This window comes from Aotus nancymaae, unplaced genomic scaffold, assembly GCF_030222135.1.
Source record: "Aotus nancymaae isolate 86718 unplaced genomic scaffold, 86718_ANA_hifiasm-v0.15.2.pri h1tg000067l, whole genome shotgun sequence".
In the NCBI taxonomy this organism is placed as follows: domain Eukaryota; kingdom Metazoa; phylum Chordata; class Mammalia; order Primates; family Aotidae; genus Aotus; species Aotus nancymaae.
The window spans coordinates 24,941,092-24,957,656 of record NW_026988482.1 but is presented as its reverse complement, the minus strand read 5'-3'; the positions used below and the strand labels follow the sequence as shown (position 1 = coordinate 24,957,656).

General features: G+C 44.2%; 1 protein-coding gene across 1 annotated transcript in view; it reads right to left on the bottom strand.

The window, feature by feature from the left end:
* Positions 1–279: 279 nt before the first annotated feature.
* Positions 280–16,565, bottom strand: part of RBM5 (RNA binding motif protein 5) — a 33,044-nt gene continuing 16,758 nt past the window's right edge. Inside the window, exons 7-25 of the mRNA XM_012467776.2 lie at positions 15,709–15,792; positions 14,580–14,640; positions 13,742–13,807; positions 13,323–13,483; positions 12,475–12,572; positions 11,766–11,853; positions 11,216–11,293; positions 11,059–11,131; positions 10,097–10,182; positions 9,306–9,390; positions 9,000–9,091; positions 6,014–6,175; positions 5,456–5,605; positions 5,302–5,373; positions 3,623–3,802; positions 3,249–3,323; positions 2,059–2,156; positions 1,851–1,980; positions 280–901 (exon numbers count right to left, since the gene is read on the bottom strand). Coding sequence (XP_012323199.2) covers positions 776–901; positions 1,851–1,980; positions 2,059–2,156; positions 3,249–3,323; positions 3,623–3,802; positions 5,302–5,373; positions 5,456–5,605; positions 6,014–6,175; positions 9,000–9,091; positions 9,306–9,390; positions 10,097–10,182; positions 11,059–11,131; positions 11,216–11,293; positions 11,766–11,853; positions 12,475–12,572; positions 13,323–13,483; positions 13,742–13,807; positions 14,580–14,640; positions 15,709–15,792 — 1,965 coding nt within the window. The 3' untranslated portion in view covers positions 280–775. The remainder of the gene's footprint in view (positions 902–1,850; positions 1,981–2,058; positions 2,157–3,248; positions 3,324–3,622; positions 3,803–5,301; positions 5,374–5,455; positions 5,606–6,013; positions 6,176–8,999; positions 9,092–9,305; positions 9,391–10,096; positions 10,183–11,058; positions 11,132–11,215; positions 11,294–11,765; positions 11,854–12,474; positions 12,573–13,322; positions 13,484–13,741; positions 13,808–14,579; positions 14,641–15,708; positions 15,793–16,565) is intronic.

The following is a 16,565-nucleotide window of genomic DNA, read 5'->3' as shown; positions in this document are numbered from 1 at the left end:
CCCCATCTTTGCAAAAAAAAATTAAAATAAGCATGGTAGTATGGGCTTATAGCTCCCAGCTACTTAGAACACTTTAGTGGGAGGATCGAGTGAGCCTGGAGGTGGAGGTTGCAGTGAGCTGATTGCACCACTGCACTCCAGCCTGGACATCAGAGCGAAAACTTGTCTTAAAAAAAAAATCTGAACATGGTAATGGGGGCAAGAAATAAATTGATTTCATCACCAGGCTCAGACATGCTTGACCCACCTACCCACCCGAGAATAAAGAGACACAGGACACCCATTTTTCAAGGTATTTCTTTTGTAAAGGAGCCAGATATGGCAACTAGACTGAAAATCTTCCAAAATTCTGTACAAATGTGTAATATACAAATATACACAAGGCTTTTGCCAAGAAAAGACATCACGACAACAAATGACAGAGGTGGCTTTGGTGTCATATACCACCTAGGGCATCTCAAACCCCTAGGAACGTGAGGGGCTGATGGACACAACATAGGCTACACATGTAAACACACTACATTACACTATGTACACAGAAGTATAAAAAACCCACTGTCCTGTCCGGTCTGTTCACAAGCTCTCTGGCGGGAAGGAAGGCCATTCACCAGACAACCCACATAATGGGAACTTCTTTAAGGTGGGAGGGAGAACCCTGCAGAATGAAGTGGTTATCCCTAAGATCTATTAACAGCACAAGGCATGCCCTTAAAGAGACAGGCGGTAAGAGCGAATTCAGGAGATGCACCACTTCTTATGCTCTTTGTCATCTCTTTCACTCCATCTCAGTGAAGCGGGCGAACATGGCTTTCCGGACAGCGTCTTTGTAGGAATCGGCGCCCGACAACCCATATGCGCTGCCTTTGGCTCCTAGGCCAGCTCCCTTTAGCCGAACTTGAGCCTGGGGAAACACAGAGACTGTCAGCTGGCAGGTAGGGTATGGATCGCTCCACCTCTCACCAAGCCCACTCCTTACCCAGCAGGACCACCCACCAGGAGACGGGAGAGAGGAAATTGCATATGAAGACAAGGATTTCTCCAGAAAAAGATCAGGAGCCAAGTGTAAGGGCTAGAGGAATAAAATGGGCTATTGAACACAGGCAGATGAAGCAAATCGCCCACCCCTCAATGCCTGCTTAGCAAGCATCCATGCCTAGGAAAGGGCCCCAAAGCACTCTTCTGAAGCATGGGAAGGCCTGGTAATTACAGGCACAGATTACACAGGACAGCTGATGTCAGCAGAACTCAGATAAACAGGATGAACGTGGTCTACAAGAGTCTGACCTAAGCTGTGCTCCCAGGACAGAGCAGGGGCAATCACAGGTTAGCTCCTGCCTAGAAGGCCAGTGGGTAGGGGGCCTCTTGATCCTGGGATATGATGCCTCAATCTGGGCTCTGACCAATTTAAGGATTTCTTATCATTCGTGAAAACCCTACTAAATTTTGTTTTTTTAAAAAACGACATAATCAAAATCACTTAGAAAAAAATTATAGTGCCTTTTAAAAAAAGCTAAGTAGGTCTATGCTGATGTTAAGGAAGTAAGTATTCTCAGTGATAGGGTCTGTTTATAACAAAGAAACTAGAATGATACTGTCTTTAGAAGTGGGTTTTACCCAAAGATACCAAAAATTGGTCCAGAAAAATCAAGTAGGGGTACTGCACCCATTCTTCCCTCCTTAAAAGGAGGACTGGAGGGAACAAGAATCCCACTCACTGGCAATGACATCATCTGGCCCTTCCTGCTAAGGTAAAGCTGCTCCTGGATCCCAGGCTCTAAAAGTGCTCTGATATCATCTCTGGAACCAGCCTGTAAGTCTGGTACACACCGAGGCCTGACCCTACTGCTTACCTCAATGGGAGCGGTAATGCCTTGACACTTTCGTCCCAAACCAGAGCCTTCCCGCCAGCCCATGGCCTGCAGCATCTTGTTGCCAATGTTACTGTGGTCAATGCCATCTTTGGTGGGTTGTTCGTAATTCCTGCCAGTGGCAAACACACAGTTACTTAAAATAGCCAGAGCCCCAGCTTACGAACTGGAAAATGTGCGCATCACATACACAGTGCCGGCATCAAACTGCTTCTTGCGCTTGGGCTCTGGAGGTTCTGGAATGCCGTACTTCTCCCGTCTTTCTGCAGCTCGGTCTCGGTATTTCATCTACATGGGAGAAAAAAACTGCTGGAAATATTCACAGACTTCAACCTATAACCATCTAATGCAACTATTCTTCAAAAGTATCCCCCCTCAAGTATTTTTAAATCTGGAGAATGTTTTTTTTAAGACTACTCTGAAATACCAAATTCCCTCGTTCCCCTCATCATATCTAATATGTTGTTTGTAGATATGAATTGTGTGCAAGCAGGGGTAGAACTGTCACCAACAAGCAGTTTTATTTAATTAACCCCCCCACCCCCACCGCCCTGCATCAAGCTCTTCAACCAGCCCACTAGGCCATGGGTACTGTCTGCCAAGGGGAAGGTAGAGTTGCCTGCTCCCCTCAGCATTTGGACAGGCATAACTCCCACATCGAGGAGGCTTCCAGAGACCTGTTCAGCAGTCCCGGAGGAGGTGGAACCATAGACAGTGGGATGGGTGGGGCGGGGGAGGCGGGGAAGAAAAGCAAAAGCCTTAACTACAGACAGTTCAGAATTATCTCAGGGTGGGAGATTTCTAACCCATTTGCTCATTTCTAGCTCACAGGCCTGTATTTGCATTTAAATCCCTGCCCACATGGCCGCCAGCCTGCCCCAACCACCAGCACTAACTGCCTGCCCATTTACATGTCACAGGCTTCTCTCTTGCCTTTGTTCCCAGATCTACTGGCCATGCTCTTCCCACGCTTCCTTTCATATCCCACCCTTCCTTTCAATAACCTCATGTCCTGCTGTCCCCTGGGATTAATTTGAAGCCCCCTTCATTGCCCACGAAGGCTTCCCTGCCCAGGCCAAACTAGATCACTCTCTCCACAACACAATCCAGTGGATTTAAGCAGTGAGCTCTGGCATTCAAGACCTGTGAGCAGTCTCGGCAGTGTGCTTCTGCCTTGTGCACCCTCATGATGAAGGGACAATGTGAGGCTCACAAGGCACACAGAGCCTGGGTCTGGCTACATGAACTACAACAGTTGGATGATAAGGGTGTGACAAATCCTTCTATCCTACCCCTGGGACCTGGAACTAAATATTAGAAATAAAAGCTAAAGGTGATTATCCCAACATCCTCTTCCTAGTGGCAGAGTTTTCCATTCACCTCTCTTTCCCTTAGCTCCAAGGCTTCCAGCTCCTGCTCGCTCAGCCTGGATCGTCGGTAGATGTCCATGTTTTGCTATACAAAAAATTTAAAGATGCAGTAAGGACTCAGACCACCTTAATTTGAAATGTCGTAACATTAGTAACACTGACTGTATTTTAAGAGCCGAAGCCCAAACCAATACACAATCCCATAAAAACTAGAGTCTGATGTGTGTGGGGCTGCCAGACTCCTTCCACCGTCACTGGCAACGCTTTCTGTAAGGCCATCATAAGATGGCAGGTATTTATGGAACTGTCAGCACTGTTAGGGCACTCAAATTGTCTCACTGCCTCCCCTCACCCCCTCAGTTCAGCTTAGAAAAGCATGGCCACCTTGTGAAGGTCTGAGAGTTGCTGGTGCCTGACTAGGGCATCTTTGTTCGGGAACTGGCGCCGGCAGAGCAGACAGGCCATCTTCTTCCAGTCGGCTAGCTTCTCTTCCTCACTCTCAAGTCTCTCTACCAGCTCCTCCTCATTGTCACTGTCACCACTGTAAGCAGCAACCAGACCTCTCTAGGAACAAAATGGAAATGTACAATAGGTCACTGGAAATGTACAACAGGAAGATGGCTATGGCTATGTAACTGGATAAAGTAATGCCTCATCCAAAATGGTAGTGAATCCTCATTACTGTTATGTCAAGTACTAAATCGCATTTTGTCAACTGCATGGAGCAGTCAGGTCCTTGAGTGCCAGGCCTGACAGTCTCCTGGTACCAACCTTTTTGGAGCCTAAGAAATAGATTCCTGGGTGACTATTTTTTCCTTTTTCTTTCTTTTTTTTTTTTTGAGACGGAATCTTGCTCTGTTGCCCATGCTGGAGTGCAGTGCCATTATCTTGACTCACTGTAACCTCCACCTCCCAGGTTCAAGCAATTCTTGTGTCTCAGCCTCCCAAGTAGCTGGGATTACAGGTGCCTGCTACCACATCTGGCTAATTTTTTGTATTTTTAGTAGAGATAGATGGGGTTTCACCACATTGGTCAGGCTGGTCTCAAACTCCTGATCTCAAATTATCTGCCTACCTCATCAATCTCCCAAAGTGCTGGGATTATAGGTGTCAGCCACCATGCCCAGTCTCTTTTCTTCCTTTAAAGTGAGACAGGGTCTTGCTCACTCCCCAGGCTGGAGTGCCGTGGTGCAATCCCCAAAAAGTGCACTGGCTTACTGCAGCCTTGATCTGCTAGGCTTAAGCAATTCTCTCACCTCAGCCTCCCAAGTAGCTGGGATTACAGGTGCATGCCACCATACCCAGCTAATTTGTTTCCAATTTTTAGCAGAGACGAACTCTTGCAATGTTGCCTAGACTGAGTGACTATTTTCAAACCACTGAACACACATAAAAATCCCAAATACAGGCCAGGTGTGGTGGCTCATGCCTGTAATCCCAGCACTTTGGGAAGCCAAGGTGGGTGATCACTTGAGGTCAGGAGTTTGAGACCAGCCTGGCCAACATGGTGAAACCCCGTCTCTACTAAAAAGACAAAAATTAGCTGGGTGTGGTAGCACACGCCTGTAGTCTCAGCTACTTAGGAGGCTGAGGCAAAAGAATCGCTTGAACCTGGGAGGTGGAGGGTGCAATGAGCCGAGATTGTGCCACTACACTCCAGCCTGAGAGACGGAGTGAGACTCCATCTCAATTAAAAAAAAAAATCCCAAATACAACAGATTAGAATAATAACCCACCCAGGTCAGTATCTATCAAATAAAACAAGGTTTTTCTTGTTTCAATTTTCTCTTTCCAGACCATTAAAACTCTCTACTCACAGATGCAATGAATCTTAATTAACTGAGCTTAGGAATTGAGGCTTCTTTCATCACTCCATCTCATCCACTCTCACAGAAAACAAAGCCCTGAACATGGAATCTATGTGCAGAAACTGCTCAAATACCCACCGACAGCGATCACATTCAGTTTTAAGTAGGAATCATGTTAGATAAGATGCAGCTGAGCCTTAACGTGAGCCACAAACCACAGATAAGGTCTTTAAAACACTGTTGGTACTCCCTTACTTTGAGGGGATTCTCCTCATCTCCGTTTCGCACCAATTCTGGGATGAGCTGCTGCCTTTCAGCTAGGGCTCCCTGGGAAACAGAGGACAAGTCATGAGCCTCAAGTTTAAGGTAAGTCCCCATCACATGACGTAGTGGCCATTCCTGCTATTACCTTCTTCTCAAAGAGAGCAAAGCCAGCGTCTGCTGCAGCAGATTCTCTCCTTTCTTCTTCCCTCAAGGAATTGACAGGCTGAAAGCTATTTTTAAAGTTTTCTTTCTGCTTATTCAAACTCTTAGCCCAGCGTTCCATGTCTTTGGCGATCTAATGTCAAACGACAAACACCACCAAAAAACATTTAGTCCCCTGTGCCATGAGAATGTGCCATTAAGGATCTTATCTCAACTACATGCCCTGTAACAAACCCCTTTTACTCTTACTTCCACCTACAAATATTTCCATTAGATGCTATCACATGTAACCAAAGTCATTCATGAATACTGCTTGAAAGGCTTTGAGATTTCCAGGGCTTCTTTTCCTAAGTGCATAGGCTAACTGACAGTCAAGATATGGTAACAATAAGACACCGCAAAATGCTCTAAGAACTTAATATGAAGAAAACGTGGAGCCCAATTTTTAAGAATGCAAATAATGCTGACATAAATGCTATAACCCCAAAACCAAGAGTTCAGCTAAATACCTCAATGAGAGAAATATGGGTCATGTTCTGACCTGCTGGGCTGTTTTGCTCTTGGGTTTCTCCTTCTTCTCCTTCCCCTCTTTTGCAGGAGGCAGGCCTGTCTGCTGGTGGGAGCTTGACTCTGCAGCTGGCACGTAGGTCTCCTTCTCCCCATCCCAGTAAAGGTACTGCTGGGTTAAGGAATTATAGTAGTACTAGAAAACAAAAAAACAAAAACAATGCAGACTTTCTGCTATTTCAGTCAATTTTTTGTCAAAAAAAAAGATAAAATATGTTGTGGACTAGTGATACTTCCTGCCCAGAAAGACCCTTGGCACACCTGGTATAGGCTAAGATGATGAACTTGGCATTTTTTTTTTTTTTCTTTACTCTAGCAAAGAGGTGTGACACTACTAGAGTAAAAATAGAATATGGTTTCTTTAAAAAGTCTAGTTCCCAGCTGGCTGCAGTGGCTCATGCCTGTAATCCCAGCACTTTGGGAAGCTGAGGTGGGCAGATCACCCGAGGTCAGGAGTTGGAGACCAGCCTGGCCAACATGGTGAAAAACCATCTCTACTAAAAATACAAAAATTACCTGGGTGTTATGGCATGCCTGTAATCCCAGCTACTCAGGAGGCTGCGGCAAGGAGAACTGTTTGAACCTGGGAGATGGAGGTGGCAGTGAGTCTGGGCGACAGAGTAAGACTCTGTCTTAAAAAAAATAAAAAAAGTCTAGTTCCCATTAATTTAATCCCTAGGCCTAGCTAGAAGGCACCCAAAGAGCAATTTATCTCACTCTGTTCCACAGACTGTTTACATAAATGAGACAGCCAGAACAGGTGGACATGTCATGGAATTCACACATCTGCCATGACAACAGCTCATCATCAGGCTCATCCATGTAGAATCCTTTGGATACCAGGCAGCCGCATACAGGGCATAAATACTAGCCTGGAGCTGGAAGGAGGTGTTGGTGAAGGAACCCAACCAAGCTCAGCAGGAACTGCAGCAGAGGAAAGGTGTCACATATCCTCTATTTTCCAGTCACTCACTCTATCTGCTTAACAGGGACCCAGGAGACAGTGCCTTTTTTTTTTTTTGAGACAGAGTTTTGCTCTTGTTGCCCAGGATGGAGTGCAATGTCTCAGCTCACTGCAACCTCCGCATTCTGGGCTCAAAGCTATTCTCCTGCCTCAGCCTCCCAAATATAGCTGGGATTACAGGCATGCACCACCATGCCCAGCTAATTTTGTGTTTTTAGTATGGAGCAACGAGGTTACTCCATGTTGGTCAGGTTGGTCTCGAACTCCTGACTTCAGGTGATCCGCCCACCTCAGCCTCCCAAAGTGCTGGGATTACAAGTGTGAGAAACCATGCCCAGCAGGGAGAGTGTCTTTTCTGGGTAAGGTGGTGGACACAACTTTTTTTTCCTTTCACTCTGTAGCCAGGCTGAAGTGCAGAGACCTCTGCTGCCCGGGTTCAAGCAATTCTCTTGCATCAGCCTCTCAACTAGCTGAGACTACAGGTGTGTGCCACCATACCCAGCTAATTTTTGTATTTTTACTAGAGATGGGGTTTCACCATGTTGGTCAGGCTAGTCTCGATCTCTTGACCTCATGATCCGCCCACCTTGGCCTCCCAAAGTGCTGGAATTACAGGCGTGAGCCACCACGCCTGGCCACAGACACAACTTCTAAGGCCACCAAGGAGAACTGACAAGGAAATAAATGGCCAGACTTCACAAACAAGAGAAGTGGAAGAAGCATACAGAAACTTGGCCTGCTTAGGCAGGTGGCACACAGTTTGACACTTCAATCTCTCAGAAACCACAAGTTATCAATGTCAAGTTCCTGTTAAAAATACTTATTTTACTATTCTATATACACAGTTCCCAGTCATAAATAGAGTTATTTATGGAGTGTTAAAGTTGTTTCTCCCTTTTAAAAGTTACATATGTCACCAAAAATAAAAAACATCACTCCATACATCTGCTAAATTCTACCCTCAAGAATATACAGGGTGGCAAAGTAAATGATGCTGGACACAAAAGGTCATCTATTGTCTGACTCCATTTATATGGAATGTCAAGAACAGACAGCTGGGTGTGGTGGCTCATGCCTGTAATCCTGGCACTCTGGAGGCTGAGGCAGGTGGATCACTTAAGGTCAGGAGTTCAAGACCATCCTGGCCAACATGGTGAATCCCCGTCTCTACTAAAAATACAAAGATTAGTTGGGCTAGGTGGCACATATCTGTAATCCCAGCTACTCGGGAAGCTGAGGCAGAAGAATTGCTTGAACCAGGGAGTCGGAGGTTGCAGTGAGCCAAGATCAAGCCACTGAACTCCAGCCTGGCGACAGAGCGAGATGCTATCTCAGAAACAAAAACAAAACAAAATAGGCAAATCCACAGAGAAAGAGAGTATATTAGTTGTTGCTGGAGGGGAGAACAGAACAGGTAGTGACTGCTTAACAGGTAGAGTTTCTTCTTGGAGTGATGAAAATGTTGTGAGATTAGACTAGTAACGATTACACAACTCTGTGAATACACTAAAAGCCACTGATTTGTACACTCTAAAATAGTAAATTTAATAGGGAGAAAAACCACAATTTAAAGTTTCTAGCTAGGTCTTCCCATAAATTGTAACTTGATAAAATAATCTATGGCAATTGAAATCAAAATAGTGGTTACTGAAGAGGATACTGACCAGCAATGGGCATGAGGACCAGGTGGGCTGGGAATAAGTGGTGATATATACACATATGTAATACACAAATGTATATACATGTAAACATTCAAAGAACTGCACATTCCAGTTTTGTATTTTTCTCTATGTGTATATTATACCCCAAAAAATTTTTAACCCTAAAATTAAAACATACTCTCCAAATAAAAATTCCATTTTGGTGGCTTTGAAATAGTTAAAACTAATCAGAGTCATATATTCTTTTGCAGGAAAGATTTCATTTTATGCCTTATAAATGCACTAAGTAAACTAAGATACTTCTAGTGAAACTGAGGAGGAAGCAGCGCATTTACTTGCGAGTTGGGGTCATAATAGAGCCCTGTTGTCGGATCATAGTAATATCCTGAAGACTCATCATACTGGTAAGTGGACGTGTCAGGTACTGCTGCAAAAACAAAATCCAGGATACAGTCATTCCAGGTAACAACTCGCTTTATTTCAAATTCTAAGTCAGTGAGATGCAGCAGGCCTAATGTTTCTTCTCTGTCTCATATCCCCAAGTGTCCCTCTGACACCCGCAAAGGGAGAAGAACTCTTACTAAACAAAGACAACAACTAAGACCTTCCAACTGTCAACAGCCCCATGAGGTTTGGCTTACCATATTTGGTACCAGGAACTACACCAGTGGGGGAAGCGGCTGGGGCCTGTGTACTTGTGCTAGTGCTAGGCTGTGCTTCCTCAGTCTGGAAAGAACAGCAGCTTCAATATAATTTCAACTGTAAAGCCTTTTAAGAGAGCTAAATCACTGCAATCATCTAGGATGAAGGGCTCCCCTGAGACACACTGTAGCAATAATCTAAGGCAATCCCTCAGCAAAACACATGTTGACAACTTTCTTTCTTTTTTTTTTTCAAGACGGAGTTTTGCTCTGTTGCTCAGGCTGGACTGCAGTGGTGTGATTCTGGCTCACTGCAATCTTTGTCTCCCAGGTTCAAGCAATTCTCCTGCCTCAGCCTCCCAAGTAGCTGGGATTACAGGTGTGTGCCACCACACCCGGCTAATTTTTGTATTTTCAGTAGAGACGGGGTTTCACCATGTTGGCCAGGCTGGTCTTGAACTCCTGACATTGTGATCCGCCCGCCTCGGCCTCCCAAAGTGCTGGGATTACAGGCATGAGCCACCATGCTCGGCGACAACTTTCTTTCTAAAGGTAAAGCTGAAGCATGCAGAAAGTATAAATAAACAGTTGAAATTTTATATTTAAAAAATATATGCACATATATATATCATAAAATTATTATCTAATATTTGTAAGATGACAGAAAAAAATAAGGTTGAAATGTGTATATTACTCAATCCTGGCTCATATAACAGGAAAGGGTAATACTCATACAGCAAAAACAGTTTCCCCATCAGCCACGAGTTCTGTATAGAGGACAACAGGATTACCGGAGAGCCAGGTGGATTGGATGTTTGATTATACAGTTGAGGACTCTGAGACACTACAGCCGCTGAGGTGGTGGTCACTGCTGTGCCTGATGATAAACACAAGGGTTAGGGAGAGCCAAGGCACTGAACACCAAGCCAAACATCTTCATTTGTAATGCCCAATCTAGCCTTCTGTCATTATATATGTCAGTTCCTACATATCCTGGAATCTGTGACATTTTCATTTTCTTTTTTTTTTTTTTGAGACAGTTTCGCTCTTGTTACCCAGGCTGGAGTGCAATGGCGCGATCTCGGCTCACCGCAACCTCCGCCTCCTGGGTTCAGGCAATTCTCCTGCCTCAGCCTCCTGAGTAGCTGGGACTACAGGCGCACGCCACCATGCTCGGCTACTTTTTTGTATGTTTAGTAGAGACGGGGTTTCACCATGTTGACCAGGATGGTCTTGATCTCTTGATCCACCCACCTCGGCCCCCCAAAGTGCTGGGATTATAGGTGTGAGCCACCGCGCCCGGCCAACATTTTCATTTTCTTATAATTCTACTAGATGTGATATACAAAGTTAAGGATTCTGGCTAAGAAAATGTACCCTACATTTTTTTTTTTTAAGAGTCGGAGTCTCACTCTGTCGCCTAGGCTGGAGTGCAAGTGGCAAGATCTCAACTCACTGCAACCTCTGCTGCCTGGGTTCAAGCGATTCTCCTGCCTCAGCCTCCCAAGTAGCTAGGATTACAGGCGCCTGCCACCACGCCTGGCTAATTTTTGTAGTTTTAGTAGAGATGGGGTTTCATCATCTTGACCAGGCTGGTCTAACTCCTGACCTCATGATCCACTGCGCCCGGCTATGCCCCCTACATTCTTACAGAGAAATGGACTTGTAGCTTTTGGTCCAGTTAAGACATTGAGTTATACTTCTTCAACCATAGGTGCTTAAACAAAGGTAAGAGAGAGACAAAGTTTACTACCTGATGTAGATGATGCATCAGATTCCAATCCTCCAGCTTGTTGCTGATAAAACTGTTGATAATCCTGTGAGTACTGAAGAAAAGTCCACCATTAAAGCTGCTACTCTCAGACACACTCTGAAAGACTATAAAGTAGATGCTGCTAAAATCTACCTACCTGAGCATATTGGGCATAGCCATCTTGACCTGGCTGCAGATAACTGTAGTCAACACTGCCTCCTTCGCCACTTTGAGACTACAAAACATCAAAATGAAACAAAGACAAATTTAGTGGACATTGAGGAAAAAAACTCAGAAGAATTTCCTAAAAATAAGCTCATACTGCCGGGCACAGTGGCTCACGCCTGTAATCCCACACTTTGGGAGGCCAAGATGGGAAGATCACCTGAGGTCAGGAGTTCAAGACCAGCCTGGCCAACATGGTGAAACCCTGTCTCTACTAAAAATACAAAAATTAGCCTAGTGTGGTGGCATGTGCCTCTAATCCCAGCTACTTGGCTGAGACAGGAGAATCACTTGAACCCGGGAGGTGGAGCTTGTGGTAAGCCAAGATTGCACCATTGTACTCCAGCCTGGGTGACAAGTGACACTCCATCTCAAAAAAAAAAAAAAAAAAAAAAAAAAGATCGTATTCCACAGGAGAGGTCATGTCTATGAATCTGGGCACCACCACCACACTACCCTGAGCAAAAGGTCCTTGATCTTACCTGGGTGGATGACCACTGAGCAGCAGCAATGGCTGTACTAGCTACAGAGAAGGCGCTGACCCGGTTACCATCTGAGAGGACCAAGTCTCTGAAACCACAAAGATCCAGTCATGTGATTCTATCTCACTATTCCCACAAGTAGTGCCCCTATACTGCCAAAGAAATAGTGATTCACTCCACCCTTTGGCAGGTCTCAAATGCCAGCAAGGCCACATTTCATAGGGGGAAGGCTCTTCATGGGGAAATTTCTGAGCGAGAAAGTGGCCCTGTAGACACTCTTCTACTTTGTAACCTGTCATCTAATAAAGCATTTTTTGGATGTGCAATGATACTAAAAAAGGGAAATTTACAGTGCTAGAATTAAGCACTATATACATGAAGCTACTAGCATGCTGTTCTGGAAGGGAAGGACTATTTCCAGATGGGTTTGCACTATACTGCTGCAGTTTGCAAAGCATGTGTTCTCAACCCATCTGCCATGCTTGGCTTTCTCCTGATCTGAAACCATTTCAGGCAACTTCATCAATGGGTTATAGAGGACAGGAGGGAATAAACTCTAAAAGAAGACAAACGTGTCCCTCCCGGCCTTGGCAATCACGGAGGATCACAGTGTCTCAATATACTTGGGGTACAGGCTTGGTGTACACTTGGCATGCTGTACAAACATGCAGATGCAGTAGACTGAAATAAGGACAATGAAGCCACTCACTTTCTGGCACTTTTTGCAAAGTCAACTCCAATAGTTTTGCCATCAATTTTCAAAGGAGGATGGAGACTCTGTAATATCTGAAGCAGCTGAGAAGCATCCTGAAGAAGAATGTCAAGAAAAACAATTTTGTAATTAAAAATCTCTCCCTACCATCTAACCCATTCAAAGAAATAGTTTTCTATTAAACAAACAAACAACAGGCAATTAATTCCTTACTGTGTTTGCAGATATGAAACCTCAAGAATAAGAAATACCTCTTTTTCCTCTAGGATGTGAAGGTTACCAGTACTACCACAAGAGAAAATGCTAAACCAATCTAAAACAAAGTACATCCAGCACTTTGGGAGGCCGAGGCAGGTGGATCACCTGAGGTCAGGCATTTGAGACCAGGCTGGGCAACATGGTGAAACCTCATCTCTACTAAAAATACAAAAATTAGCCAGGCCTAGTGGTGGGCACCTGTAATCCCAGCTACTCGGGAGCCTGAGGCAGGAGAATCGCTTGAACCCCAGGGGTGCAAGTTGCAGTGAGGTGAGATCATATCACTGCATTATAGCCTGGGCAAGAGAGTGGGACTCCATCTCAAAAAAGAACAATAACAAAAAATAAAGTACAAAGGACTAAACTGTGGCTCAAAAATTCTGCCAGTTAGCTGCCTATAGGTATACAGATTATTTTTACTACTTACTGAAGTTATCAGTCCTGTAATTTAGCAGTGCAAAACTGTCATTATGGAGCCTTGAATCTTGGGCTTCAGGAGCCTCAGACATAGTTTCAAAACTGGATGAACCACATTTGCCTCTTAAAGCTGTTTCTTTTAAAAAGGAAGGAATCGATGAGAACCTCACCATTGCAGAAGACAGCTGCACAAATGCGAAGCCTCTGTTCTGCTGGGTCTGTTTGTCTTTTATGAGGCGGATGTTATTGACTGCTAAGGACGCATAAGGAGACAGTGCGGTCATGATGGAATCCACCACAGTGTGCGGAGCTATGTTCCGAAGAATGATCGCTAGGGGTAAATGAGACAAATGACATAACCCATGCATTCCCACCACCAACGTTTTCCAAGACAGGGTCAAGTACAAACAAATCCATTTGTGGTGTTCCTAGTGTATTTTCCACCCTGACACAGAGAAGACTCTAAAAACCCAATCTTTTATGGGACAACCCAAAGCTGCTGCTGCTCCTTAAAAAGGGTAGAAGAACAGAAACTTCCAACTGAGGCAAATTTTCAACATAAAGACCAAAAGATCATATATGAACTTACTATCACAGTAGTAATCCACAGACTGAACCGACTCTGTGGTTCCGGGAGGCACTTCCTGTTCAGAGTCTAGAAGGGAAAGTAATCCAATTAAAGACAAACAAACTCATGTATTTTCACCAAAGAAATACATTAAAACCCCCAAAAGTTTTTATTTTAACCACATCTAACTATCAGTTTTTTCTTTTTTAAGCATTTGTGCCTATAGTAAAACCTCATTAATTCTGACATGGTTAATGCAGAATGTGAAAACTGGGCAAGAGTGTGACTGACACTCCCCTGCACTAAAGAAATGCAGACATAGAATGCTAACCAGGTGAGCAGACTTAATTCTGGAAAACAAAAGAACTTTCTGTGCTCTCACAATCATGAACAGCATTACCTAATCTCAGGGAAAAGGTTTAAAGAAAACAGACAAGTTACTTAAGTACACTAAAATCTATACTTTCCTCAAGCTCACAGTTAACAACCCTATTAATCTGATTTTTGTTTTGTTTTTTAGAGGTAGGGTCTTGCTTTGTTGCCCAGGCTGGAGTGCAGTGGCATGACCATAGCTCACTGCAGCCTTGAACTCCTGGGCTCAAGCAGTCCTCTCACCTCAGCCTCCTGAGTAGCTAGGACTACAGGTGTGTGCCATCACACCCAGCTAATTAAAAATAAAATTTTTTTTGTAGAGGCAGGGTCTTGCCATCTCTTGCCAGGCTGGTACTTAACTCCTGTCCTCAAGTGATCTTCCCACCTTGGCCTTGCAATGTGGTGGGATTACAGGCATGAACCACTGCTCCCTGCCCCAATTAGTCAGGTTTTAATGCATATTGCAAACAGCTGAATCCAGTCTTACCAAACTTATCTGCTCCACATCGGAAGCATTTTAGTCTTTTCCTGAAATTGTTAAGGCAGCACTGAAAAAAAAAAGTTTTATCTGTAATTATTTCTCACATTAGGCCAGGCTTTCTAGTAACAATAACAATGGGGTCATGGGTAGGTCCCAGTAACTAACAGAAAAGCAGAAATTCTTATGTAGCTGAGACATGGGGATATAACCTAAAAATTTAGAATGTTAACACTGTAAAATCTCCCACGAAAAATAACGTTTGCTGTATTTTGAAGAATAATCCCATTTTCATCAAGCCAAGCAAAGGGTTCAGTTCATTTGAAAACTCTACAGTTAAGTCACTGGTGAGGTTCTTCCTTTTATCAACAGAGCACTACACGGACCATTCTACATATATAAACACAAGGTAAATTAACCACTATCTAGTTCCCTATGGGACAGGGGACAGAGTCTGAGTACTCTCAAAATATCAACGTCAACATCCAAGTTCAAAAATCGTATATAACTTTAGCGGGATTCTCAACTATTTTGGTTAATACAGCTAAAAGACTACACCAAAAATTGAGAGCTCTAGAATTCAACAAACAGTAACATGAAACACACCTAAAATCTTAATCACTGGGCTTAGAACCTGCATCTTTTTCATTTTTTGTTTTTTTTTTGAGACAGAGTCTCACTCTGTCACCCGGCTAGCGTGCAGTGGCATGATCTTGGCTCATTGTAACCTCTGCCTCCTGTGTTCAAGGGATTCTCGTGCCTCAACCTCTGAGTAGCTGCGATTATAGGCATGTACCACGATGACCAGCTAATTTTTGTATTTTCAGTAGAGACGGGGTTTTGCCATGTTGGCCAGGCTGGTCTTGAACTCCTGGCCTCAAGCAATCCACCCACCTTGGCCTCCCAAAGTGCTGGGATTACAGGCATGAGCCACGATGCCTAGCAAGATGCCCATGCATCTTAATAAACAAAACCTCTAGCTCTATTATCTAGTACCAGTGTAGGAGGACCCAAGGAAAGTCACAAAGCATGAATATTACTGGTGACTGAGTACGTATATCCTTGTTTGGACAGTCAAATAAATAGAAAAACAGCAATATCCTAAAGGAGTTTTGTCTATTTGAGAACATATGCTTACCTTGTTACAAAGCCAATCTTCAAACTTAGGTCTGGGGTTGCTATAATGCATTGCAATGTGCTTTCCTTGAATCACCAACTTTTTCTGTAAGAAAAGAAGGAATCAGTTATTCCCATTGTGAGGAGCATGTGTCCATTTTCCCAGGGCAGAGCACACTTCGGAAAAATCAGTGCTCTGGAATTAAATGGACAACATACGGGGAGGACCAACCACCGCCACCTATACTCTGCCCATCCAATCCTTCAGATAGGCAGTAAGAGAATGGGATGTGGAGTAAAGGTAAACGGAGTCAGGGAGTGCTGAGAAAGCTGTCAAACACTAAACACTGACTTGCACCAGGCCGTGTCTCCAGCAGAGACAGAAGTCCTAACATTCAGCATTGACAGGCTGCCTGAGTGTGATAGCCTACTTCAAAAAGCAGAAGACACAATTTTCCCAGTTCTGAGATTGTCTCCTACTTTTGCCCTTAGCATGGAGTCCTTGGGCTTCGCTTCACTTTTTCCCCAGTCCCCCATCCTAACGCAAAGTAAAAGCCTTTACGTTTCTCCTTCCCCACCCTGACCTTCTGCTTCAGGATGTGTCCTTTGGGGGGAAAGGGAGGGGAACTCATTTATAAAGGGAATCTGGTTACAATTCTTTCTCAAGAGGGACTATTCTGAACGCCACCAACTCTAAAACAGCTAAATGAGATTTTTTTCCCCTGCCATCTGCAACCATGTCATGTCCTAGGTGACAGATGTGTTTTTTTTTTCATTAAAATAGATGGTACTCTCTTCAAGGTAACCAGGAGGCCAATGAAGTTTCTTCAGGGGGGTAGGAAAAGCTCATAAATACATATACCACCTCATCCTTCAAGT